Below are 24,436 nucleotides of genomic sequence, written 5' to 3' on the forward strand. Positions count from 1 at the left end.
CATGCCTGGTGTTGATACCAAGATGTGGATGGCTTGAGCGCCTGCAGCACCCCAGGCTCCCCTAGCGAAGAGGTACACGTCTCTCGGGGCGCCGCTCCCAGCCGAGGGCTTGCCATACGTGCCCGGGGAGGCTTCACGGCGTTCCGCAGCGCACCCCAGGCTGAGCCGTGCCCCCAGCCCCTTTCCTCTGTTTGAAACTTCGGCGGGACTGGGTGCAGACCCGGCACCACGCACTAGGTGTCAGCGGCGCCCTCCCCAGCGCCCCTCAGCGGGCTCGTTTCGGAGCGCCTCCCCGCCCCTCCCGCTGCAAGAGGGGGAGCCCCGCGCTGCCAGACCCCCTCCGCTACCCGCCCTTCCTCCGCGCTCCGCGGCGGCGCGTCCCCGCCCCGGGGGCAGGCCGGCGGCGAAGGGCGGAGGTTCCGCGGCGGCGGCGGCGCCGGGCGCGCTGCAGGGGCAGCCCGGCCGCCGCGGGGCCGCCATGCCCGCCAAGTCCAAGTACAACCTGGTGGACGACCGGCACGACCTCCGCATCCCCCTGCACAACGAGGACGCCTTCCAGCACGGCATCTGCTTCGAAGCCAAGGTGGGCGGCGGGCGCGGAGGGGTTCCGCGGGGCTCCCTGCCCAGCGCTCATACCCCGACCCTTCGGGATTCCCTGTTTTCCAGCTCTCTGTTCGCATAGCCTTAGGTTTTCCTCGCTTTCCCCGGCAGTCCTTCCTGCTGGCGTTGCCTGCTCTTCCCCGAGCTCAACTGCAAAGAGTTGGGTGAGGCTTCCCGCCCATCCCGTAAGGATGTCGGAGCAGGCTGGATGGGTCATACTGGAGCGGGGTCACCCTGCTGCCTCATCCGAGCATCCCTCCTTAGCCTTGCATCCCTCCATGGCTATGCGGGGTGTTGCTTGGAGACGTTGGCCCCAGAGAGCCACGGACTGTCCCATGTGTGTGTGCATCTCCCCCCAGAAAGAGCGGCCGTCTCGGACTTTGCTCTGTGCTCCCAGTGCGGTGGATAGCGCTGGAGTGCTAGTGTGATGGGGGACAGCTGGTGTATGCAGGATGCCGTGTACCCTGGTGTGCCCTGATGGGATAAACTTATCGTGTAAGCAGAAGGAAAGACTGCATGCCATTTGAGGTGTAGTGCTAGAGGTCAGGACTGCCTGCCCAAAAGAAAAGATGGCTGTTTCTCTTTATATATATAAGCCATTCTTGCCAGTGGATTTGGCAGGAAGCATGCTTTTTTTCCTTTCTTCCCTTTTTTCCCGTTTTTTTTTTTTTTTTTTATTATTCTTACTCCACTTAGGCTGTGGCTTCCCACAGGCTGAGTGCTTGCAATCCCACAGGCTGAGTGCTTGCAATCTCACAGCAGGCTGGGAAAAGCCAAGTTACCTGTCCATGTTGCCCAGCCCTGAGCAGGTAGTGCTGGCCAGCAGCTAACTGGGAAGTAGCTGGCCATGGAATCTGTAAACGGGAAACATAAAATTCTGCTCCCTTTGCTGTTCCCAGGGGATACAGTTATAACACTGACAAGATACTCAAGTGAGGTTGAGTTGGGAAAAGCCCAGTGTACAACAGTTTTGAGTGGCGGGGAGGCAAGCATCCCTCGCATGCTGTTGTCCTCAGAGCACATGTGTTGGCAGGGGGAAAAAATAATAAATCACAGTTTTGGCACCTGATTGTGTGCAGTGCCCTGGGGCGAGGCTGCAGATCCTTGCAGGCTGTGATATTTTTCACCTTTTCTCAGAGCTGGGAGGGTTTTTCTGCAGAGGCCATTCCTGCCTGACCGCAGGCGCTGTGCTGCAGAGCAAAACAGCCGAGGAGTTGTTTATGGAGCAAACTTAAACCTGCTTTGCAACTGTTTCTTAGGAAAGGCTGTTCAAATTCAGCTCTGCAGCCTTTTGCTCCTGGATTATTGGAGCTAATTGCTGCCAGCACCTGCTCACTCCTCGCCTGCAGGGAAGCTGAAAGCATCTCTCTTTCTAAATCCCATGTACCTCTTCTATGCCAGTTTTGGGTGGCCCAGCTTGGGGGGTTAGATGTGAGAAAGGGCTTCAATTGCCCCTCGGTCTACTCATGGCTCATCTCTTTTTCATGCTGCCAGCCTGGCTGCCTTAATGGGGTGGTGCGTCTTAGTCTTTGTTAGCTCCTCTTTCTCTTATTTGCTATCCTGTGGCACACGTTAATGCCAAGCACAGTCTGTACAAAACCCAGCTTCCGAATCTGTGGGCTTCTCCATCAGTCCCTGATGTCAGACACAGAACACAGATGGCTTAGGCAATTACTCCATCCTTTCATTAGATTTCTGGAGATTAATTAAATGCTTACTCCTTTAGTTCCTTTTATCCCCCAAAATCCTGAACGTTTAAACCTGCGCCGCTCTTGTTTTGGCCAGGCATCCACTGCGAGTCACAACAATGAGAAACTCTGATTTAGAGCAGAACTTTGGGGAAGATTAAAGAAGAAAAATGCTCATCTGGGGTGCCGGGACTTGCGTGCCTGTCTCCTAAAAGCCTCCTGGGATTGCTGCTAGTGAGGGTGGGGGGCATTCTGGTGTTACAGCCCTCGGCAGCTGAATCACTGCTTTTTGCTCCTGCAGCCTGGGATTCCTAACAAAGTTGCTTGGGGCTCACTGCAGGGGGGCAATGCTGGCCTGAATTGGTATGTGCTGATTGATTGGTTTAGTTTTTAGTTTTATTTTTACATTCAGACCTACGCTGTCTGCTGCTGTCTTTAAATGGCACACGTAGTGGTATGTAGTGGTTCAATGCTAGCTGCTGGCATCCATGGTGTCATTTCTCCCGAGGGAGTCCTGGCATCCTGGCCTGGGTAGTTGTGGGCAGTCAGGGTTTGGGCTGTTTTCCAGCACAGAGTGATGGACTCAGTCTGAAGCAAGAAGTGCTGTCACATGTGATGCTTGTGTTGCTTGTCCCCAGTGAAGCCACTTGGAGCCATATGCTCTGGCATGGGGACACCAAGTCTGAGCAAACTGTCCTCTAAGGATTATGTTAATCCATTTTCTGGAGATAAATCCAATAGTTGGAAAATCCCATTCTATCTTCTTAGAATAGTAATAGATTTCACACTTCTGGATCTGTTTTCATTAGCCACCTCTCCTGGCACCAAACACTTCTGTGTCCCGGAGGTGCCTTGGCTGGGCTGCTGGGAATTGGAGGAGCTGTCTCCAGGGGAAGGCAGGACGTTCATTTTGTTCTGTGTCTTGTGGTCTGAAATGTTTAATAAAATCAAAAGCCTGGCCTCTTGGGTTAGTTGAAGCATCTGGATGAGGGCTGGGAGCTGCAGCATGGTGCAGGGGAGTGGACAGAAATTCCCACTTGCGCAGTGGTTTTCTGATTAAATAAATGGGTATGTAGAGAGTAAAGATGCCTCCTGTCCTTCTCCACCCAGCACAGCTCCTCCGGTCTGTGCAAGGAGGAGGGGGATGTGAGCTTACTCCTTATCTTCTCAAACCCTTAGTGCTGCAGAACAAAACCCAAGAGCCACCTTGTGCAACACCAGCAATTCTGCACATTCGGAGATCATGACTCAGGCTACTCCAGGGAGATCAGCATGTAGAGGGAGGTAAATGGGGTGATGAAGCCTGTCACTGGAGTGCCAGACCTGCAGTCTGTTCCAGTACAGGGATGCTGGGTGCTGCTGAGTTTGCACAGTGAAGCTGTTACTGGCCCCTCAGGAGTTGTTACTGTCTGGGAGCTCAGTGGGCTAGGCTCTCCTCCTGCCCTAGAGATCCTGTGGTCCAGAGCAAGATCCCATGTACCATGGACCTATTATTTAGAAACAGATATCAGTCCTTCAGTCCTGGGACTCGTTAATCCATTCACAGTATCCTAATGTGTGTGGTTCCCAATAAAGGGGTAGATGGGTGTGAGATCCCTCTTTGCCGCACCCCCATCTGCAGGCGGAGGGAGAAGGGGCTGTATAAGTAAACCTTGGTCTTTGGGCAGACCCATTGCCTGCAGTCCAGAACTGCCATGGGCGTGCTGAAACCTGGAGCTCCTGATACCAGACCAGTTTGCAGATAAATGCAACACTAGAGGTTTGGGTGGGAAATGCTGTTCTTCTGGGCAGCAGGTGGGGTTTGGGGGTTTGGGTGGCAGGTTTCTTTTTTTTTTTTCCCTTAAGGGATCTTGGCAACCAGGCATTTTATCTCATATTTGTCAGTACTTTTTTCTGCGTGGGATACTGAAATTGAACCGAGCATCTGCTGCTGTCTATGTTTGGAGATGGGACATGAAAGAGACTTTAGTTTGATTTAGCACATCCCTTCCTATGAAACCCTTCAGCTCAACTGCCCGCTGCCCTCCCAAGGCTGTGAGTACTGGAGGTGCCTGCTGATTGCTGCAAAGATAAATCCTATATCAGGAAAAGGATTGTAGCCCCAGGTGAATGCTAAGCAGTGAGTGCATGTGTGTTTCCACTCCTGTGTGTTTTTTTGTGTGCATAAGGTCCATACACAAAAGCATTAGAAGTGAGTTGAATCGCAGGCAGCTCTAATGGGGTCTTCAGTTTCCCATCTCTGCTTCAGACTCCCTACCCAGCAGGTCCCTTTTCCTGGAGGGATGGGAAGCTCAAGGCTGCTTGTGTGAAGCTGCACCTCTTTAGCTGGCTGGGAGAGACTTGGCGGCTTTGGGGGCTGTTTGTACTGGCACCTCTGGAGTACGACGTGCTCTCTCAGGGCTGCTCAGCGCAGAGCAAAGCTGCAGTGTGATTTAGCCTGGGATTGCTTGCTCGAGGCTATAAATAACCTCCCCAAGTGCCACAGAAGTTCTCCTCTGAAACAGTGGCATATTTCTGCCATACTTGTTAAGTCAATTCACAGGCTGCTTAGTGAAAAAGAGAAAATCTCTGCCGGGATTTGGCAGAGCTGTGTGTGCCCAGACTGTGGGTCCCAGCTGGGCACTGCATGGGCTCTGACAGATGCCAGAAAGCCCTGAGGAAGGTGCAATGGGAGTGGGATGCTCCCAGCCCTCTTTCTGGCTGCTGAAGTGGTCGGGTCCTTTGTATCCTGTCCATGGAATGCCTGTTAAGGCTGTAATTGTGTGTAAGTGCAGGAAGCTCAGCCCTTGTGTGGGGGGCAGCAGTGGGCTGGGTGGGGTATGGAAACAGGAGCGAGTGGACAGCCCAGCTTCATTGGTATGGAAAAACTCCAGCTCTTCCACTGCGCCCGCTCACCCTGTGCCCTGGTGTCCCTGCTGCAGGGCTGCATTCTGCTGCAAAGGTGTCTTATTATCACATGAGACCCTGTTTTGGCTGGTGAGAGGGGAGGGTGGGTGCTGTGCACATGACTCTGGTAGGTGCTGGGTCTTGTCTTGGGACCCTCAAGAGCTCTGTGTTTCTGTGCACCTCCTAGGCAGTGCCAGCACTTGTAGGATCAGCAGGCAGAGAAGCACTAATAACCTTAGGGCATCAGACTGACCAGCGCTGCCTGGCATGAGGTGTCCCTGTGTTAATGCCTATGGTCTGGTTGCGTAGCTCTGATGCGTTGATAGGTCTGACATGCTGTGTTAAATTACCTGGCTCCCAGGGCTGGGTGCACCCTCGTGTCCTCAAGGTGCAGAACCCTGTTAAAGGGTCTGGGCAGGGCTGGCGCCCTCCAGCCCAACAGAGAGCCCCCTGCACCCTCCTGCTGAGCTCAAGCTGGAAAGGTGGGGTGCGTTTCCATTCCAGTCAGCTGGCATCCCGACTTTTCCACCCCCTTTGGCCTCTGAACTTGCACCACTACAGTCTGAGTAAACTTCCCCCTTTTCCTTCCAGCAAGGCTGGGTGTTCCTGCTGTGCAGGGCAGAGCCAGGCTGTGCAAGCCCAGCCTTTGGCTCCCTGGGCAGAGGCTGTGTGTGGACAGCAGGAGAGCAGGAGCACTGGCACAGAAAAGGTCCTGGGAGCTGGATTTCTCCTTGCTTTCCCTGATGGCAGCAGCCTGGGAAGAAGCTCTTACTAGCCAGGCACTGGGGAAATAAAGAGGCTTCAGATCTTGGAGCACCTGGCTGGGAACTGGTGCCCAAGCACCTTGAGCCTCACTTTGTGGCTCAGACGTGTATCATGGGGGTGCAGCCTCAGTACCTGGTGCAGTCTCAGTACCTGGTGCAGCCTCACGCTGCCCTGAATTCTGCAGAAACCTTGGGACCCTTGTGGCCCATATCTGATGTCTCCAACTCCGCTGCTGGTACCTTCAGTAATCCCTCGCCAGCCCAGGCTGAGGATCCCCTGTTTGGACAAGACTCTTGTCCCTGGGGATGGCTGTGGAGCCCTTGGTGTGATGCCCCAGCCTGAGCTGGTGCCAGCCTGTCTCCTTTGCTTGCGCTTGCCCGCCTGCCTGCCTGCAGCTCCTCTGAAGGAGCAGTGGCTCCTCATCCCTGGCAAGCTCTCTAACTCAGACTGGCTTTAGAAGCTGGAAACCCAGTAGCCAGGCAATGTGGGCTCCCCTGTTAGTTGGGTATGATTCAGCGCTGACCTTTGCACACAGTATTGGGCTGGCAGAGCAACGGCATGCCTCCCTCAGGAGGGTGGCAGCTCCTCTCCAGAAAGCCTTTTGCTGCCCGCCACTGCCCATCACCTGCAAGGGATCTCATCAACACCCCTTGAAAGGTGTTCCCTGTCAGGGATGCAATCGGCCTTTGGCTTTCTGAAAATATCTGCCACCTGCTGTCACAAAAAAGCAGCTTCTCAAGGAAATTCACTTGTGACAGAGTAGAAAACAAGCAGCATTTAACAGCCTTAAGGGAAAATGAGAAACTAAGTGACTTGTGCAAACAGTGCTTTGGCAAAATGCTCTCCTTTGTTTTCTTGTTTTCTTTTTTCCCTCTGGCCAAGGCAGGACTGGTGTTTCCTTGAGCTGGACAGGTCTTTTGTAAGCCATGGGCAGAGGGTGCATGGTGTGGGCTGTATCTGGAGGCCCCTTTCAGCTGTGTCTGGGACAGACAGGGGAGCCTGTTTGCACTGGAGGGGTACAGTGGACAAGCTCCCTTCTGGTGCTGAGAAGCCCGATGGGTGACGGCCACCAAGCCATGGCAGGGAGAGTGGCCCTGGAACTACCGATGGAAGGCTGGATCCCACACACGAGGCTGAGGAGCAGCAGGGTGCCTGGGGACCTGAAAGCACCCTGCAAAATAGGTCCTTTGTGCCTGCCCGCTGTGCTGCTGGGCGACACAGCCCGCACAGCTCTGTCTGTTTGCAGTCCGAGGGCTGCCTTTGTGGGGCTGCCAGAGCACCTCCTTACAGAAGGGACCCCCTTGGCCACCCATTCACTGGCTCTATGAGTGAGTGACCTTTCTTCTCCTAATTGGGCCGGGGAGAAGAGGGCTGCCCTCCCCACCCTGCCAGCCGTGCCTCCCACCTTCAGAGCATGGGGATCAGCGACCTGCTGAGCCTGCCTGGCTCTTGGGTGCAGGAGGGAGGCTCCACCTCTGCCCCCCATCAACTGCAGGGTGGTGGGGCCATGGGTCTGGAGGTGGTTGTTTGGAAAAGCTGTGTCCTGCATGCATACATATGGTTTTCTCCTCGGGTCCTGGGGGCTTGGGGAGGGTGGGTTCTTTCATGGGTTCATTTTCTTTGTCAGCTTTCTTTCACACAGCTTTATTTTCCTTCCTTTTGTTGTGGGCGCCTTCCTTTCTCCTCCCCATGCTCAGACCCAGCCCTGCTGCCTCCCTTTCCTGCGGGGTCAACCTGCTGGCACAGACGCTGGCACAGATGCTGGCCTGAGGCTTGGGAGCTGGGACATGGGCCCCTGTGGGGACCAGGACCACTGCTGCACCTAGAACCTCGCTTGGGGCACATGGATTATAGAGGAAGGCAGAAGTCCATGCTTGGGGTCTGGGAGCCCCCATGCTCTGGGGTCCTTGGGACTGGGTTTCAGCATTGGAGTGGAATGAATGGGGAATCCTGTACCCTGCTGCTGTGCTGATCCTCACCTCTGCCTTGCCTGCTTTTTCCCCACACCTGTGCCTAGAATGAAGGTCAGTGCTGTGAGTAGGAGAGCAGAGCAAGAGCAGCCCTCGATGCACTTATTGCCTGCAAATGACTGGTAAATACAGATGATTTCTCAGGCCATCCGTGCTCCTTGCCTGGGAAATTGTAGTTTAGCTGACAGGCTGACCTCCAAGTGCACATTTTTTTGGGCACCATTCACCACATTGTGAAGGGTTACTCCTCTGCAGTGCAGTTCCTGCATGTGATTTATGCCCAGAAGGCAAAAATAATTTGCAGAGACTTTGTCCATCTGTTGAGTTTAGTGAAACATTCAAGAAATACCTACCTCCAGAGCGGAGGAAGAGGTGGGTGTTTTTGGAGTTGTGAGCACAGTAATTGTGTGAAGTGAGCCCACGCTGGGGCAGGAGGTGCCGCAGGCTCTGGTGGGGGCACACTCCCACAGGATGCATGATGAAGCAGGACGTGCAGGAGCCCAAGTTTGGGAGCAGAGGCAAATCTTCCATGCTTTGTGACTGGAGCCCCTTGGTTTGGGTACATGGGAACACAGGCTGGAGGGAAATAGCTGAACAAAGGGGTGTAGATAGGGCAGCATCAAGACATTCCTACTGCTGTTGCTGTTTCCTAGGAGGGCTGTCCAAGGAGGTGCTGCCCAGTCCCAGGAGGTGTCTGGTTTCTGTTCCATCACTTGCTTTTGGGGTGGCCCGGCCCTCTCAAGCTCACGCATGCAATTATGGACATGACTGAGCGTTGCTGCTGTGGCCAGGAGGTTGGCATTGCTTGAATTCATGTGGCTATGGAAGCCATTGGTGGATGGGGCCATCTTCTGCCCAGCTTATAGCTACCACTGCTCACCTTGTCCTTGCAAGTGGCTGCATTCTGTGCTTGCCTGGGGAAGGAAAACAGGGAGAAGTGACTACCCCTCCCCTGGCAGTGATCTCATGCTGTCAGGAATAGCTAGTAGAAGATAGGCATCCTCTGGCTGCAAAAGTCTGTCCTTGTCATTTAAGCTGAGAAGCGTCCATTGCAGTTGAGTGGGAAGCAGTGCTGGGTGGTCCTCTGCAGAAGAGCAGCATGGGGAGGCTTGGCGGGAGAGGTGCTGTGCAGCTGAGACTTTTGCCTGGCAAGGGACGGTGGGGAAAGTTCTCTTCCTTATATACTGCATGGTGACCCTGTGCCCATGGCCTTGGCCCTTCTTGTTGTCTCCTACTTTTTATTGATGGTTTCCAGGCTTTATATAAGAAAAAGGAATTGCTTGATGTCAAAGATGCTTCTCTTAATATGACCTGCACCTCTGAGGAGTGGGAAGGCTCTGTTTAGGGGATGCAACTGAAAACTTACCGAGACCTGTGCTTTTGTAGTCAGGCAGCCAGTGGTTGGGGTCTGCGCAGCTAAAACCATGTTTGCCAGCAGCCTTCGTTGTGGGCTGTAATTCCCAGTTACATAAAGCTGCCCTGCGCTCAGCACGTGATGACCACGCCAGCTGTTTGGTGTTTATTTTTATATCCTCATCTCCTCTCAGCACTGGCTGCTGGGTGCCAGTCGCTGGACTCCTGCCCCATCTCCACCCGGGGCAGAAGCCATGCAGCTGGGGATGGCTGCACCAAGTTGGTGGCCCTGTTGAGTTTGGCATGTGGAGAGTTAGCAAGGAAGGCTCTCTGGGACAGCATGCACACACAAAGCCCAGACATGGTTATGCAGCCACAGGGCTGTGCCATGGATAGAGGTGACAACAGTGTCCCAATGGAGAGGAGCTAGGAGTCAGCAGGGTGAGAAATAATCCCCCTCCATGGTCTTTGCTTCTACAGTGATCCCTAACACATGTTCAGCCATTTAAGCACCCATCTCCACAATAGTGCTTGAAAGCAGTGACCTGGGTTTTCATGCTGTCAGTGAAGGCTGTGGCTGTATTCACAGGAACACATAGCCCTGTTGGGTTTAGTGCCCGTGCTGCTCTGCTGAGAGTTACGTCAGCGCTAGTGTCGAGATAAAGCGTGGGAGCACACGGGGCTAGTAAATAGACTCAAAACGCTTTTCTTCTAACTACACGTTTTTAGTGCTTAGCATTGACTCTTCATTGCTTGTCTGTTTTCTGAACCTTCTTCTGAATCTGCCCTCTTCCATTTTATCTTTAAAAAGGTTTTTGTTCAGCATCTCTCCGTGCTGGGTTGCAGTGGCGCTGCCTTTGGTCCCCTTTGAATAGCAAAACGGCTCCTTTATTCTGGAGGCTTGGCCTGGAGGCTCAGCATTGCTGCAAAGACAAGGGTTTGGAAGGGCTGTAATTAAACACTGAAGGGCCTGTCACAGGACAGGTTGCTCCAGCTATTTTAAGGATATTCCAGTATCCAGTTCTATAGTGGGTGACTCAGTGCAGCTGAGGGTATATTGGCTTATAGCTACATACTTTGATCACAGCTTAGATGAATGAGGTTTGGTGGCCTGATTACTTAAGTTATTTTATTGTTAGAATAAGGGCTGCTGAATTCTTGAAGCATTGTGTTGAGGGAACATCTTCATGGTGGGAGGGCTATGAGGCTTCAGGTGCAGTAGGCAAAATGATGCCTGTTTTGCAGAAGTGACCCTCGGTTTCCTCTGGGGATGCAGTTGAAGCCATAGTGGGACCATGAGGTTTCTGGTGCCATGGAAACTTGACTAATCTGCTCTTTTGTTCTCTTCAGTATATTGGGAGCCTGGATGTGCCACGGCCGAACAGCCGAGTGGAGATTGTGACAGCCATGCGGCGGATCAGGGTGAGTGTGGTGAGGATGTTCCTTCCCCTCTGTGCTGGGGTGGCAGGATCACCGGACCTCCATCTCCACTTACAGCCTTCTCTCACATAAGTCCTGTCCTCCAAGTTATTTGTAACTGTATTTTTCACTGTCCCTCTCTCCATTGAGCTCTCCATGTTACCCAAGCACAATGCCTGCAAACTTCATGTGCCACACCATCACATTTGATCATCTCTGGCACTAGCTGTTCCCTGTGGTACCTGGTATCCTGTGTGCTGTGGCTGGGGTTAGCTACAGTCCAGGTGGTAGCAGGGCTGTATCCATGCTCCCAGTGCTATGTCCCATGCAGGAGCATGTGCTGTGGCAGCAGGGATGAGGTGGAAGGTGAGTGTGGGATGAGGGGCTGTTGGCACTGGACGGAAACTGTAGCATGTCCATGATTCAGAGGATTTTCTCATGTGTCAGTCCCAACTGAAAGGTAACAGCAAACTACTTGTGAAGAGGCACGTTTGTGTTTTACTGCTTGCATAAGCATTTCAGCTGCATGAAAATTTGGGTGCTGCCTCGATACACCAGCATGTTAGTGACCGGTAAATGGCAATGTGCAAATTAAAGTGCTGAGTAACGAGCTCTGGGGCCTGCCAGAAGCAAGCTTGTCTAACACCGAGTAGGTCAAGGGATGTCAGCTGGCAATGAAGTCATCTGGCTTCCCAAAATAATTACAGTCAGGATATGGGGAACTCTCGCCATATAATGCTTGGCCAATAGCCAGGAGAAGAGCTGCTTTTCTGATCCCTGGCCTCTCACCTGCACAACTAGAAGGGGATCAAGGACACTCTGGGAGGCAAACAAGCCACACACTCTGCTGGGAGGCAAACAAGCCACACACTGGGCGAGCTCGCTGCCCCCAGGCTTAAAACAGCAGCAGCTTGACTGCTCTTCACATGAGACAGCTCTTGTGGTTGGACCTTGGCCTGACAACTTTGAGGGCTTAGATGAACCCTAGGGAAAAAAGCCTTCCGACCAAATAAACACCAAAACGTCCTTGTTGACCAATATGAAGAAACTTAAGCATAGTCTAGAAAACTAATAGATAAAACTCTGAATGGCAGAGAAAGGACACAATTTAGGGTAAAATAATGATTTATTATGGTGAATGATGTGCTCAAAATATGTGCTCAGGTGTTCCTGATTTGAGTTGATCTCAGGTGTTGAGAGATGCAAGTCATTGGAAGACCATGCTTTTGCAGATGGGATCTGCCAGGGAGACTTTTATTGTCTGTTTATTTGTTGTGGGGTGCTGTTTGTAAAGAGGATGCCAAGATAGTTTGTGTGATGGGAGTTTATGTGTATAGCCCTTCCCTGGTTTCCCATGTTCTGCATTGGCCTTGCACCCAGCAGCAAGATGTTACTGTGGCACTGCAAGGGCATTTGCTGACTGGGCTGGAGCATGGTGCTGGTTTTGGCGTGGCTGGAGGTCAAGGAATGTGTGTCCTTCTTAAAGCAGAAGAGTAGCTGTGTTCTTTGGGAATAAAGTAGTCCCCAAATATTGGCATGGGGAAACCAGAGGAAGAAAAAGCTTATTTAGGCACAGAAAGCAAGTGATGGGAGTTCATCAAGAACAAGCTGCTGTGGCTCTGTGTGTGGTGTGTGAAGCAGCTGCTGACCCTGAGGTTTTGTATAGTTTTAGTGCAGTTTAGAGGAATGTGCTGTGTCCCAGTTTGTTCAGTCAGTCAGTGTTGGTGAAGGAGGGGGAGATGCCGCTGCAAATCCCCTTTCTCAGTGCTGCCTTCAGCTTGGCCACTCACTGGGCTTTGCCTCTATTTACTAAATGCAAAGACGTGGGGAAGCGCCCTGCCCAACAGTGGGGGTGCCAAGGGAGAGAACATCCTGGAAGCCTCCCGTAACTGCCTGTGCTGAGCTGGGAGCAGGAAGGAATGGGGCAATGAGCAGCAGCTGCCCCCCCGGCAGTCGGGATTGGAGGGTGAGCATCTTGAGCCTGGTTGAGCCTGTCTTCCTCACGGCTTCCTGTTTAGATACAGACCTGACCCTCTGGGGGCAGAGAGGAGGCATAGCCAGCATTGCTGAGATTCCTGTTCGGGGCTGGGATCTGCCGTCCTGCTGCCACTCTCCCATGAGCAAAGCAGAACATCTCCACCAGAGCAAGATGTATATATTAAGTCCAAATCTAGCCCATTTTGTGGATCTGAGTTGCGAGGGACTCTCTACAGGGAGTTGGAGAGCAAGAGCTCAACTGATGCATCTTCCCAGCTATAAATGACAGTGATAACTATATATTTTTTTATATTGTCATGATGTAAATGTACGCAAATGCTTTCCTCTTTGTGTTCCTGGCATGTCTCCAGTGCTGCCAGTGCTACCTAGCTGGGGCTTGGTGCGTTTGTTCTGGAGAATTTGGGATCATCCTTTTTTGATCCTTGTATTGCTGAGTGCAGCTTTAATCTAGATTTTCTTTGGTGCCAGAAAGGATGAAATCCTTTATAGATGCTTCTTAAAAGTGGCTTCTGTGGAAGTCTTCTGCAACGCTGTTTCTGGGAAGGGTCCAGCTGAGTTTTGCAGGCTCAAAACAAGGAGGCATTTCAAGCGCTTTAAAATATAATTCCTCTACACCTCCTACTCTGTCAGGTACATCTGATTCTGCGGGGCTTCTGCTGCTTTGCATAGCTGAGCTCGATCTTAGCAAATTGGCAAAATTCTTGAATTTCAACTAGCTTGTTTTAAAATAAGATTTTGCATCGCCTGCAAGCCACATGCACAGTCGGACTGGTGTGAAAATTGATGCATGTGGCCAGTTATTTGTGTAGAGCGCCTGGTGTCATGTTGAGCTCATTTAATTAAAATATTTCTGAAATACTCCTGTTCCTGCCATGGGGAATTTTTAAAAGCGTTAAGTCATTTACAGTGATGTCTCTTTTTCTTTTTCTTTCATCATGTAAGGAGCAGCGTGGCTGTACCGACATAAAATGGAGCAGGATTTGAAAGCGAGCTGGCCCTGTGTGTGCCTGAGAGCCCTGCCTGGGGACAGCCCTCCCCTGGCTCCTATGGGGGACCTGCATGGTGGGCAGTGAGCTGGCTGGGAGATGCTCAGGGTTTGGCTGCCTGAAGAGCACAGCCTGCTCTTTGCCAAGCCACGGCACTCAGTGCAAGGTGAATTATCTGCTAGCTAATGACTTGACGTGATTTTTTGAGATGAAGAAGATTATGTTGTATTAGATCTGGGAGGTACTGAAGGGATATCTGTAATAATTTCAATTGATCTTTCAGTGCTCTGACAATCGCAGTAAAAAGGGTGAAGGCTTCCGGGCAAGCTCACTATTTCTCCCAGCACCACCAGTGCCACTTAACTTCATAATAAAATAATGACTAGTCTGGTATTGCTAACAATATGCTGCCTACTCGATTGCATGAAATAGGTCAGGATCTCATCCTGTGGTGAGTGTTTAATCAATAAACTCAGATTCACCAGAGCTCCCTTTTGACTAAGACTGCCCATAGGAGAGAGATGGTTTCCAGGAGGGTTGGCCAAAGCATGGTGACCTTGGCTTGGCTGTTTCATTTAATACCATGGCTAGGATGTGACAAGTGCTTTCCAGTGAAGCTTTGAAGGTTACTGGCAGCATTAAGTAGTGTGAGCTGTATGTAAAACTCTGTTGTAATGCACATACAGTAAAATTACAAGTTTAAGGAGGAAAATGTCCCCATGTGGCAGGGGGCAGGCATCTGAACTGGTAAGAATGTGTGAAGTGTGAGCCATTAATGCTGGAAAGCAAGGTCTGAGCCAAAGAGGAAGCAGGGTAGGGATGGGGCTTTGAACACTGCTTGCCAGAGGGACTTTGGGAAGGTGCTTACTGGCAAACATGAGCAAGTACTGCCTGTGCTGCTGTCTGCCAGTCTTGTAGGGTCACACGGTGGCAGGAATGACAGGGCTCAGCCAGACGGGTGACCTGATGGGTTCTGAGAAGATGAGGAATGGGCATGCTCCTTTTCCCCTGTTTGCTGGCCTTGTGGATAAGTCATGATAGACTCACTGCTTTTTGGCTTCCAGCAATGACCTAATTAACAGTGCTCTTCCAGGCTTGGAGCAGCCTGTCGCTTATGGCCAGGTTCCAAGCCATGATGGTGAGGAGAGTTTGGTGGCAGGGGGTCCAGCCTGGGAAAGAGCAGAGATTTCCTAGCTGGATGGTAAGGTTGGTGGTGGAGCCAGCGAGGATGAAGGAAACCATAACCCAGATTGGGGAGCATGCTTTGGGAAGTGCATGCTAGGAAGTGCATGCTGGTGTGTGGTCTTCCCCACACCTCCTTGCCTCTATGAGCACTTCTGCTCTGGGCAAGTGTCCTGTGGGCATGAGAGTGCTCAGGGCTCTGGCAGGAACACATCAGCTGATGCAAAGCATGCCAGTGCAAACAGCAATGCCCTGGTGGGTGATGCTGGCCTGTAGCCACTCAAATGCCTTTGAGAGGGCTGGGAGCCAAGTAGGCACCGAGCCCAGGGCAGAACTGGAGCTGCTGGAAAAAAGCTGGGAGGCAGCAGTGCCTCCGTGTCCCTGTCAGGCATCCTTGCCCTGTGTTTTCTTGGGTTGGCCTTTCCTTGGTTGGTCTTCCTTCCTTCTCTTGGGACCAACAGTGTCCCCCTGTGACTCATCTGGCTTCCTGGCTGGGGGCTTTCCTCACCATTGCTCTCAGTGAGTCATGTTTCCAGCTTGCTGATCATCTGAGCCATTGGCAAATATCTGCTGGGAGCTCAAGGGAGAAGAAGGGGAATAACGTCTGCCAGGCTCCCTGAACGCGGGGTAGAGTGCAGACCTTTGGCATTGCTCCTTCCCAGCCAGTGGGTGCCCTGCCAGCTCCCACCGCTTCTCTAAATTCATGTGTGTGTAAAGTCATCGCACAAATGTCTGTCCCCTTTTGTGCCCTTGTGCTCCCTTCTTTTCCTCCTGCTTCACGCTTGTTCTTCCTTAGAAATGTTTCTTCAAGCAGGCTTTAAGCATTGCACTAGTGTGCTGTGTTACCTGTTGGGCTCAGCACAGCATGTGAAGGGGTGTTGGTGCGTGCTGGAGAGGTGCTGTTGGCTTTGCGTGGCTCCTTCCTTAGAGGCTTCCCATTTTGCACACATGGTTCTGGTAGCACAGCAGGCCAGCTTGGTGCCGGGGCTCAGCTGCACTAGAAGCGGGGAATCTGGCACCTCAAACCTTGCTTTCTGCAGGGACATGGTGTAGCTGGAGCACTGACACATGTAACATCTGTGGTACTGCAAATGCCATGGAAGCTGTTGGTGGTGCCTAGGTGGCTCTCCTGCTCTCTGTGCCTGTGCTGGCTTCTCCTCCTGCTTAGAAAGGAGTGATTTGTTGCGCAGTCTGGCTGATGGGCATGAATGGATTTAGCCTGGCTGTCAAGGGGATGGTCTGCAGCTTGTTCTGGGGTCATGAGAGCTGTGGTAATTGCTATTTGTGGGGGTTTGAAGAGTTCTCACAGAAACCATCATCCTTTGACAGTTCTCTGCTCCTTCAGCAAGCTGCCTTCAATTGCCTGACCTAACTTGTAAAAACCTCTGCAGAAAGCATTGCTACTGAGGGAAAAGGCTGTGTTTAGTATCACCAGCCATAACACACCCAGCCCAGTGTTCTCTAGCCCCACCATGGTCATGAAGAGGTGACAGCCTCTTCTGCTGCTAGAAACTTGCTAGCAAAGATAACCATCTCCACTTATCTTTGCATTTTAAACTAAATTCCTAACTGTGCATAAGGCTAAGCTCCTGGTGTACCTGAGAGGTTGCTGAGATGAGAAAATAAGTTTAAGAGGGCTACGCCGAAGTGTGGCTGATTTCAATGTCTGCAACTCATCCTGGTATCTCCCAGCACTTTCCTGGTCAACATAGTGGAGTGCTAGCCCCATCCCCCTTTTCCATTCTCTGTTAGTGTCTCCTCACATGCTTTGCTTCTATTTGGAGTTTTTCTTCTAGTTTACTGCAAGATGGAATTTTCCTGGTTTTTTTTTTTTAATAAATCAAGGGCTTTCATCAGTTTGCTGCTATCATGGCAGTGCTTTACTCTTGGGATGAAGTGAGGTCCAAATGTTCCCTTGTGCTGAACACCGAAGCTGGTGTATGGACCTGAGCATGAGGGACACAGGTGGCTGCATCCTGAGCAGCCACCTTTTCCAGCCAGGCATGAGTGTGTCCAGAGATGGTACCTGGCTCTTCTTCTGTGATTAAGGAGAGAAATGGCTTAGGAAAAGGGGAGCAAAGGCTAAAAAAAGCCTCACAAGCAGGAGATTAGGGTTCAAGCAATATTTAGTACCTGTTTCATGGATGCAAAACCGAGGCACAGGGAGACTGAGTGACTTGTCAGATTCCTTCTGAGGGAGGCATGCCTGCACAGGGAACCAGACTGAATTATAGTTTAACCAAGCTGAAATCAACACTTTAAACACTACTCTTGTGTATGATCCTTTCTGTTCTTGTGCTTCTCTGCTGGTTCTCAAAGGCCAAGGACCCCCTGATTTAGTTTGTTGAAGTATTGTCCTCTCAGAAGAGAGGCAAAGCGGGAGCTGCAGCCTTGCAGGAAAAAAAGCCACATGCCCCAGTTTCTTCACTGCTAAAATTAACTCGTGGTGGTTTTAGCTTGGTGCAGCAGGAGGATGTTCCAAGGGATGCTGTACACCAAATGGCCAAGGGTGAAGAGCAGCGTCGGAGCCTGCCTGGCAGCCTGCAGCAAGGTGAGAAGGATTTTGGCACGGGGTTTTGTGGCTGTGAGAGCTGTAAGTGTGGGTTTGTTATGGCCTGTTCCTGCAGTGGCTGGGAGCAGAGGAAAGGATCACATCTGTTTAAGAGGAGGGGCTGCAAAAGCTATTGTGTGAGCTGGTCTGTGAAATGAATCTTGTTTAATTAGGGAGCTGGAGGAAAGAATGTATCTATTGTAGGACAGCAGAACAAGCACAGCCGAGAACAAGATAAAGGAGCCGCGAGTGCATTCTCCCAGTCCCAGTGAAGGGCTGTAGCATGCAAAGCACAATGAAAGCCCTGGAAGTCCCCTACCCCCTCCTTCCTGCACCTCCTCATCCTTTGGGGAGGCTGTGATGGCCACACAAGGACTACTGCTTTCGTCATGGCACTGTGGGCAGATACTGCCCCCAGCTGCTCTGGTGTCCCTGTAGGCGATAGACAGTGGGTGCTGTGCTTCAACTGGGTTTTTTGGAGGGGTAGGACTTTCACATGCTGGAGTGATGTCTACCCAGGGCAAAGACTATAGATGAAGAACGTAGCCAAATTTGCATCAATTTTTAGAGAATAAAATGTTTCCTCTCAGGCCAGGTTTCCCTGATGGAGAATGAGGACCCTGATGATTCTTAATCTGTCACTTGCTTTTCACCAGCAGGAGTTTAACATGGTTGGAAGAAGACCCCAGTTCTTCTGCCATATGCTTGCCTATAGAAACTGCTGTTCTGTTTCAGCAGAAATGGCAAAAATAAACCTGAAGTCAGTATTCACCACAGGAAACTCCAGCAAAGATGGTTAAATTTCAGCATAACTCTTTTTAGTTAAAGAGCCCAACTGTGATCTTTTACAGTGGTGCTCTTGGATTGCAATACTAATGTGCGTTATGGAAAGCCATCTCTTTCTTTATCCCTTGAAAGGCCCCCAGTTTTGTTTTGGCATTTGCTCCTATGACATTTTCTACTCCCTTGTAACATGATGGATGGGGCTGGTCTGGACTCCTTCAAACACTCCCTAATTCCCAGGAAGTTTGGGGATGTGTGTGTATCTCTCCAGTAGTGGAGACACAAAGAGCACGTTTTTGCTGGTATCTACATACAGGCTAAGATATTCTTGATATCTAAAAAAGAGAAATGCAGACTAATTGGTCCAAAGCTGGTGGTGAGTGTGATTTGGGGTGCAGGTCCTATTGAGCTTCCTGTGGAAAAAAAAGAGAAAAAAAAAAAGAAAAAAAAAAAAAGATGTGTCTTTCTGTGGTTTGAATGGGTCCAACTTCAACTCCCAGCTAGATGATCTTCTGTGTTTGCCCAAAGAGCCTTTGTCATGAGGAGGCTCTTCCCCAAGTCTGAGCCATGGACAAGCCGCCTCCTAGCCTACTCTTTGGATAAGTGAGGGTTTGTTTTAACCCTTGGGACTGGCAAACCTACCTCCTGTTCTTGTTGCTTTTTTCTAAACTCTTTTCTATTGCTTCTTGGAAGCATACGATAAATCAGAACATGTTATGTCAGGATGGATTATATTAGTAGTGATTTCAGCAGTGCCATGTTTTGAGATAGTCACCTTTCTGTCTTGCTGCATGTTGCCCTGTTCATGTGCCCGACCACACTCTCCTCTTAGTGTTCTTTCCACTGGGATGACACCTTTGATGTCTCCAGAGTTTTTTTTCAGATGCATTTTTTGCATCTTGTGGATGCAGCTCCTTTTCCCTCTGGGAGGCTGCTTGGCCAATGCGGTATAAAATCAACCTGAAATGCATAGATGCCAAATTCCTGTATGCGTAACCCTAGATAGCAAATACTTTTTTTCTTCTTACAGACCTGCCTAAAAATTAGCATTGCTGTGCTCTCCTTTGTGGAGTTTCTTGGATGCACAGCAGTATTCTGTCATCTGTCTGTGATTGCTTCATTTGGGGCTCCACTGGAGAGGTGGGTTTCAGCCCCTCAATCTGGGCTGTGTTTGTCAAAATGCATGCAAAAGCAGAAATGGCAGTGTATTCTCCTTGGTTTCTTAGTCAGCCTAATAGCTTTGTGAAGTACACTTCTAATTTCACTGAGACAGTTTAGGATTTCAACTTGCATAGAGCTAGTGCTGTGCTGAGCTGTACTGCAATCCTTTTCCTTGCTACAAAGTCCTGTGTTGTCTGTTTTCTAACTCTGCCTAAAATTTTGGAGCTTTCATTAGCTTGGAATTTTTTCTGATTCTTTCTCAATCACTCTAAATCACAGAATCCCAGAATCCCAAGGATTGGAAGGGACCTCAAAAGATCATCTAGTCCAACCCCCCTGCAAGAGCAGGGTAACCTATAGTACTTCACACAGGAACTTGTCCAGGCGGGCCTTGAATATCTCCAATGTAGGAAACTCCACAACCCCCCTGGGCAACCTGTTCCAATGCTCTGTCACTCTCACAGTAAAGAAATTTTTCCTGATGATAAAGGACAGTTTTCTGACTTTTTGACTTTAACATGTAGAATTTAGTGAATGATTTTTAATACATGCGTTACTTATTACCAAAATAGGAACCATGAAACAAGTGTGATATGAATAATTACCTCTTTTGTCCAGTATACAGCCTGGAAATATTGCTGGGCACCACCAGCATCTAATGAGCCCCAGAGGCCTGGCTTGTTTCTGATGTGTTAAGCATTTAATGCTGCTACTCATTCATTCTTCATTAATTGTCTGAATATGAAATTGCTGATTTAGTTACAGCATTACCAACTTGCCTTCCTTCAGTTTCTCACTGCTCTTCTGCTTGGCTCTTCTCATCTGCCTTCTAACTGGTCTTGCTCAAGCTTTTTGTGCAACTGTGGGAGAGCAGCTCTTTGTGAGCAGTGAAAAAATACCAAAGTAAATGCTGTGTTTCACAACGTGGGGTGTAAATCTCACCGTGTTCTGATTCGGTGAGCTCTGCTGAGCTGACACCTTCCTGAAGTGCTGCGTGGGTATCTTCTTATGGTGCCCCTCTCTTTGTCACCTGCCCTCGGCGTGAATTTGGGGTGACTCTGTGCTCTTCCATGGTGTCAGCCCTGCCTCTAGCCCCCTCCTCACGGGTGGGGATGATCTCAGCTGCCTTGAGCAGGGGGTGTCTTAGAAAGAAAGCATATGGGGAAGAAAGCAAATCTGGAACACAGAACTTTTGTTTTCCTGCCGAGGTGGACGAAGTTGTCTGCCTGGGCATTCCCTGTGCTGCTCAGCACCCGGCACTTGCAGGGCCCCACAAAGCATCAGGTAATGCCAGTGCTGGGAAGATGTAGGAGTTTAATTAGGGACTCAATAAAGGGCATGACTGAACTGTTGCAAATGGCAGTGCTTTTCTTGAAGCCAAGCTCATTCTAGCACATGGGCTCAAACCCGCTGTAGGCTGGATGAACAGAGGCCACTTCTAGGCTTTTGTGGCTTCTTACCTTCTTTAATGGGTGATTGCTGTCTCCAGACAGCTTGTGCCCCCGCTGCCTTTGCCCATAGGTTGAACCTATGTGTATCTGATTAAAAATACCACAGATTCCAGTCAGATGTGGGGTTTTCAAGGAATGTTTTTCTGCTTATTTTAGCAACAGGTGGTAAATATTAAGGTATGTACAGCTCAACTCTTGTGTCTCTAGAGCTGTGAAAAGCAGAGCCTGCAGATGCGCACAGAGCGTGCCCCTTGTTTTTGTTAACCAAAGGGAGCAGCTCGAAGCCTGGCTATTTCTGCAACCAGTTTGACCAGTATCCCATTGCACGCTCCCACTGGTTAATTCGTCTTCACCACACTTGGTCATCGGAGATGGCAGCATGTGAAGGCAGGTGGGAGCCTACTGCCTCCACACAGGTCCGGTCCGTGTTGTTATTGCTTCCTTGGATTTCTGAAAGGGATTTAGAGATGATTTCAAGGCTGGGGGATAGCCTGTGTCACAGTCTCCATCAGCCTTCATGGCTGAGAGAAGCAGCTTCTCCCAGCCCACAAGCAGCCACTTGTACTCAGAGCCATTGCTGTGTGTACCCAAGCTTGGGGGAAAAAGTCTTGTCTGTGCTGGGATGGGGTTCCAGCTTTCTCTTACAAGCTCAGTATTAGTTAAGCCCCAACGAAACAAACAGTAATACATGCACAGAGACCTGCTGGTGGCTTTGTTGAGCTGCTGGGTGGAGCTGAGGAATGTTGCTGGAAAGTGTGCTCCTGCACCAGCAGCTGCATCCCTTGTGTGCACCATGCTGCTGCATCCCCCTGCACAGCGCTGGGCTTCCATGGCATGCAGACTGGCATGCAGGCTGCAAACTGTCTTGGGAGGGAAGGTACACTGGTATGTCTCAAGCCTCCTCTGAATCTCTGATCTTAAGGGTTTTTGTTTTTCTTTTTAAATCAAAACAATTTAAGACAGGGACAGAGATCTGAGACCCCTAAGGATTTCTTGTAAGGGAGGTGAATTGTCTTGTAAATGGAAATCTGCAAAAGAGCGGGTGAGAATGAGCTGTTACCTAGAAGAACTTCTCTGTTTAATCCTATGATTGATAATGATTTCATTTTTACCAGTTCTGGTTTCCCTGGCTCTTCTGTGAAACTGCTTAGACTGAAATGGCTTGTGGATGTATCCCAGTTTGTCAGCTCATCTTGTGAAACTCAAAAGGTAGTGAGGGGAGATTGGAAGAAATGGATCAAGGCTGGATCCTAACAATGGGTCTGTTAGGAAATAGCAAACCGAGCAGAAGGGATTTCTTCTGAAGTATTCAATGTTATTAGAAAACATACTTTGTGTGGTAAATGGGCATACTGTGATCCAAGGATTGTTTCAAAGCAGCAACTGTAACTCTGCTCTGCTGCTCTCGCAACATGGGTATTTTTAGACCAATTCCCATCTATACCCCTCAGTACTTGCAACCGTCACAGGCAGTTACCAAAATTAAACCTGAAGTTGGATGGGAAAATAGGCACTGACCTTGTCAGTACAAACCAAAATCATATCTTATTTCAGACAAACGCTTACACCTCAGAGCAGCATTTCCCCATCTGTGCAAATGCAAACTCTGAGGAACCATAGAAGAGTTTAAAAAGCATCGTTAGCCCAAGAATGAGCATCCCACGCTTCATTACTCCTCTCCCCCTTCCAAACTACTGTGCCCTTTGATTAAAGTCTAGCTACTGGCAAAACCACTAACACTGGAGTGTAGACAGCCTGAGGAGCAGCTCAGACATGAGCTGGCAGGATGACATAGGTGTCCAGCATGTTTGCCCCTGCCATGTTGGTGGTTTGTTGATGGAGCCAGTGGGAACCTTGGTTCTGCTCCCAAATGTCTTTGTGATTCAGTGACCTGCTGCCAGAGCTATCTGCTGCAGGCTGCTTTTTTCCCAGGTTTTGGCAGCAGGAGGGGAGAGCGCAAGGAAAATGACCACACCAAGTGATCTTCATGCTGTCCTTTTTCTCACAGCCCAGGGATGGAGCAGGGAGGTGCTGCTGGCATCCTGTGAGCGAGCACCCTGCTGGTTCATGGTACATGGGCATGACCATGGCCATGGCCAGGTATGTGCTTAACAGCTGCATATAGAAATTGGTGTGGTAACATGTCCTCACTGGAGCTGCAATGTGATTGCATGTCCATGATGAAGGGGCAGGGAAGTCCTTGACAGATGCAGGCAGCAGCACAGCACTTGGTAGGGTGGTTTAAGACAGTCTTCTAAAAATACGTTTTAGTCCATTCATTACGGATCAGGTTAGTAGGGTGAGCAGGTATTCCAGTGTGCTCTCCTCCAGCAAGCTTGAGTCCCCTGTGGGCTTAAAGTGAAGCCCAGAAAAATGGACTGTCAGATGTTTTGCAGCCTTGTCCAGAAATGTCTCTTGGATGAAGCTGACCACCCTCCTGGGAGGTATCCTGCTTTCCAGACACTTTATAGCCTGACATCTGCTGCCCTGGTAGAGCTGGGGTGATGCACCAGGCAGATGCAGGCTGGCAGGTGCCTTTCTGCTTTTGGGGCAGGAACCTACAGCGGAAGGGATGCTCCACCCCTAGGTACACCCCTGGCAAGACCCCTGGCTCTCTGCTGCCCTTCCTGTCTGACAGCTGTGTTCTTGGGAGAAGCAGTGCTGCCTCTGTTTCTTCCCATAGAATCATAGAATAGTTAGGGTTGGAAAGGACCTTAAGATCATCTAGTTCCAACCCCCCTGCCATGGGCAGGGACATCTCTCACGAAACCATGTCACCCAAGACTCTGTCCAACCTGACCCTGAACACAGCCAGGGATGGAGCATTCACAACTTCCCTGGGCAACCCATTCCAGTGCCTCACAACCTTCACAGTAGAGAATTTCCTCCTTATATCCAATCTGAACTTCCCCTGTTTAAGTTTTAACCCATTACCCCTTGCGCTATCCCTACAGAACCTAATGAACAGTCCCTCCCCAGCATCCCTATAGGCCCCCTTCAGATACTGGAAGGCTGCTATGAGGTCTCCACGCAGCCTTCTCTTCTCCAGGCTGAACAGCCCCAACTTTCTCAGCCTGTCTTCATATGGGAGGTGCTCCAGTCCCCTTATCCTCCTCGTGGCCCTTCTCTGGACTTGTTCCAACAGTTCCATGTCTTTTTTTTATGTTGAGGACACCAGAACTGCACACAATACTCCAGTTGAGGTCTCACGAGAGCAGAGTAGAGGGGCAGGATCACCTCCTTCAACCTGCTGGTCACGCTCCTTTCGATGCAGCCCTGGAGACCACTCCAATATTCCCTGGTCTGGGTGGCTTGGATGGTCGGGGACTTCTGTGGGGCTACTCCTGACCAGGTTGCATCTGTTTGCTACTGTGGCAAAGCTGTGTTTTAAATCGTCCCCTTTTCCTCTCTAGTGCTCTTTTCTTTCTGCCACTGTATTTAGCTGTACTGGTTGTGTTCTCTCATTTAGCTGAGATGAATAGGCTCCTCTTGGAGGAGGCCAGTGCTTCCTGGAGAAACTCATTGGGAAGCCTTTCTCTGTGCCTCTTCCTCACCCACTTAAGTTTGTTCTGGGCTTGTGCTGCATGATCCTAACAAAGTCTCCAGCTGTATAGAATAGCCCAGTGGAGTTGCAGCTTGTTTG

The 24,436-nt window shown here is 50.4% G+C and overlaps 1 protein-coding gene across 9 annotated transcripts in view; it reads left to right on the forward strand.

The window, feature by feature from the left end:
* The first annotated feature begins 400 nt into the window (after positions 1–400).
* Positions 401–24,436, forward strand: part of NOS1AP (nitric oxide synthase 1 adaptor protein) — a 44,425-nt gene continuing 20,389 nt past the window's right edge. For 4 of the 9 annotated variants that reach the window (XM_062616280.1, XM_062616281.1, XM_062616287.1 and 1 more), the window contains exons 1-2: positions 401–583; positions 10,613–10,684. In XM_062616280.1, coding sequence (XP_062472264.1) covers positions 479–583; positions 10,613–10,684 — 177 coding nt within the window. In that variant the 5' untranslated portion in view covers positions 401–478. Of the gene's footprint in view, positions 584–4,368; positions 4,394–10,612; positions 10,685–17,313; positions 17,399–22,845; positions 22,894–24,436 lie in introns of those variants that run through there. The other 5 variants (XM_062616284.1, XM_062616285.1, XM_062616282.1 and 2 more) reach the window with 3 other exon arrangements.

Source organism: Pezoporus occidentalis, unplaced genomic scaffold (assembly GCF_034315485.1).
Source record: "Pezoporus occidentalis ecotype Australia unplaced genomic scaffold, CSIRO_AGI_Poc_V1 ctg189, whole genome shotgun sequence".
Taxonomy (NCBI): Eukaryota; Metazoa; Chordata; class Aves; order Psittaciformes; family Psittacidae; genus Pezoporus; species Pezoporus occidentalis.